This window comes from Poecilia reticulata, linkage group LG5 (genome assembly GCF_000633615.1).
Source record: "Poecilia reticulata strain Guanapo linkage group LG5, Guppy_female_1.0+MT, whole genome shotgun sequence".
Taxonomy (NCBI): domain Eukaryota; kingdom Metazoa; phylum Chordata; class Actinopteri; order Cyprinodontiformes; family Poeciliidae; genus Poecilia; species Poecilia reticulata.
Genome location: NC_024335.1, coordinates 19,136,724 through 19,139,486, shown reverse-complemented (window position 1 = coordinate 19,139,486; position 2,763 = coordinate 19,136,724). Strand labels below are relative to the sequence as shown.

Genomic DNA, 2,763 nt, shown 5'->3' with positions numbered 1-2,763 from the left:
ATGGATGGATGGATGGATGGATGGATGGATGGATGGATGGATGGATGGATGGATGGATGGATGGATGGATATGGCTTTCTGCTCAGGGCAGCATAGGTGTGAAAAAAAAATTTAAATCATGATATATTATATATTCATATTTTCCAAAATATTTTCGATTTTTCACAGAATAAAGTAAGTCATTAATGATTTCATATTTTATGAATTGTGGCACTTTGTGATGCCATGTAGGTTTTCTATTTTCTATTTGTGTTTCATTCATTGAGAGAAATTATCCACCTTTTGTATATGCAGTACAAGCCTTATAGGCATTAGCTGTACACTTCAAAAGTAGATGACTCTGAAATTGGAATCTGATTAGGGCTTTTAATCCCAGAATAATTAAAAGGCTATTTACGTCTTTTTAATTAGTTTGAGCACCTGGAGCATTTTAGATAATCGTAAATACTAAGACTCAGCTGAAGATTTTGACACCGTTTAAGATTTAAAAACAAATAAGCATATTCAAAGGATTTTTTTTTTTTTTTTGGACATTAGAAAAGAAAGCCCATGGGGACCATCAATGCAAGAATTTGTTTTATTTTGAAAGGCTTAACAGGAAGCTTTATGGTGTACTTCGTTGTTTTGTAATTCTTAAAGGAGTAGTCTGTTTTTTCATCTTTTCCAACTTTTCCAGACATTTTTTTTACAACTATAATTTTGTCCTCGGCGAAGAAGTCTGCTGTAAACTGTGTGTCTATTACCAAGCTGCGTCGTTAGATTAAGACAACCAGGAACGATGTTCTTGTGCGCTACACACCCTCATACATTTATTGCGAATAAAGCAAAGTCAAATAAATATTTAGAAGATTTTAGCCGCGGCACAATGCAGAAACAAGACGGACAGTTAGCTAGGCGCTGGTAGCTCACTAAATTACGGATGTTTCGGGTACACTTAATCGCACAAAGGCGGACATTATGCTCGTTTTTCTTTCATATCAAAGTTTTGTGTTTGTTTTCGCTCTTTTTGAATGTTGGCTGCGGTCACGACGTGAAACTGTGCGACGGTGTCACCGAGGACAATGATGAACATTATTGCTATAACGGTACCTCTGTGGGTACAAAATGGGACACGACACCTTTTACCTCAGGGAAATATGGCGTAAGTAACTTAGCTTGTTGTCATTTGTTTGTTTCCATGAAGGGTTTTTCTGTTCTTTTAGCTACAAATTTTCTCAATTAATGTATAATAGTATTTTTTCCCATTGGCAGAACCTTTGCACCCTTCATGCAAAGCATCAAGACCAAGAAGGAACGTCAGCCGGCCTGGCGATGCTCAGGATTAATGGTTTGTGTTAACAATAGCAGACACATGCTGACTCTTTATACTTTTGTAAATACAGGTCTCTCCTGGTCTCTCTTTAGGTAAAATGGACAACGGGCTCCTGTCTGTTTATGGATGGGGCCCACCTTCGTCGTCGGCTCCCCTAGGGCCCTGGGGACACTCCATTTACTCCTCCTTTAGCTACGTTTCAAACATGTTGCACCTCAGAAAGAGCAGAAGCACACTCATCAGACACACCCCACACCAGCCTCCTCCTCAGGTCGTCTGTTTCTGATCTGAATGTTACGCTTATTGGAATAATTTTGACATGTTTTTAGAAATAGTCAGAAATTATTATTATTATTATTGTTTTTATTGGTTCCACAGGTTCAGAATGTTGCACCTCCATTCTTCTTCGAGGTTAGATTTTATAAGTGCGCCCAGGTACATCAGCCGTGTGCATTATAAATTTGGAAAACTTTGTGTTCTTTTGCTTGTCCATGAACTTTGTTGGTAGAAAAAGACATACCTTTTGTTGTCAATCAACTCGACCTAGGTGAAGCCCGACACCGATCCCCCCCAGTTGACGTTCTTCCTGCTGATCCACAATCTGAGCCCCCAGGGCGGGACCAACCTGTCTCAGGTGGCCGTACGAGACTCCATATCTGGGATCAAACCCATCAAAACTGAAGGCAGGGTCGTCGAAAGAGGCTACCAGACATTTGCTATCGATTCACTGCTGGGTGTGTAACTGCATCAGAATGTTCTATAGTATTATTAACTAACATTTAAAACGTTGTATTTTCTGGGATCCAGAAATTGATTTGGATTTTGTTGATTTAGCCGGATCTCGTGTTGTGGTTAATTACACCGCTCACGTAAGGAGTCACAAGAATGAGCTCCTTGATCTTCCTGCTTTCCTGACCTTCTCCAATGCATCACAGGTGAATTTTTTTCCTCCTTCTGTTTAATCATATTTTATTTAATCTACCTAATACCTTTGCCAAACCAACTCTTTCAAAATCTCAAAATTTGTTCAGAGTAAGATAGTAGGATTATTCACTGCAATCTTACCAAGTGTGTTTTCTGGGTTTTGTCCTTTTTACCCCACAGAATGACGTCAGTATGTTTGGGCCACAGAGGGCCAATCTGACACTGACAGTAAATTCAACTGATAGGGTAAGTCTTTCTTGCATAATTAAGCATTTGTTTATGAACGTTCTTTAAGTTTTCTCTTTCATGAGATTAAGAAATCTTGTTCTGTTGAAACTATTTCCAGATTTATCCCAACCATGGAGTCCATTTTGCTGGATTCGTTGCTGGTTTCTTCATCACACTGGTGCTGCTGTTGCTGGGGGTACTCGCCATTAAATTCACCAGTTCCAGGGAAAGATTTTGCCTTTTTCAGCAAAAGGTATCAAAATTCTAAGATATGGATAAGTTATTCATTCATTTGTAAA

General features: G+C 38.9%; 1 protein-coding gene across 2 annotated transcripts in view; it reads left to right on the top strand.

Moving 5' to 3' along the window:
* Positions 1–223: 223 nt before the first annotated feature.
* The window catches only part of LOC103464959 (limbin), a 12,993-nt gene continuing 10,453 nt past the window's right edge, over positions 224–2,763 (top strand). For both annotated transcript variants that reach the window (XM_008409396.2, XM_008409395.2), the window contains exons 1-8: positions 224–1,141; positions 1,252–1,327; positions 1,405–1,583; positions 1,691–1,747; positions 1,860–2,046; positions 2,147–2,247; positions 2,417–2,482; positions 2,583–2,717. In XM_008409396.2, the coding sequence (XP_008407618.1) occupies positions 920–1,141; positions 1,252–1,327; positions 1,405–1,583; positions 1,691–1,747; positions 1,860–2,046; positions 2,147–2,247; positions 2,417–2,482; positions 2,583–2,717 (1,023 nt within the window). In that variant the 5' untranslated portion in view covers positions 224–919. The remainder of the gene's footprint in view (positions 1,142–1,251; positions 1,328–1,404; positions 1,584–1,690; positions 1,748–1,859; positions 2,047–2,146; positions 2,248–2,416; positions 2,483–2,582; positions 2,718–2,763) is intronic.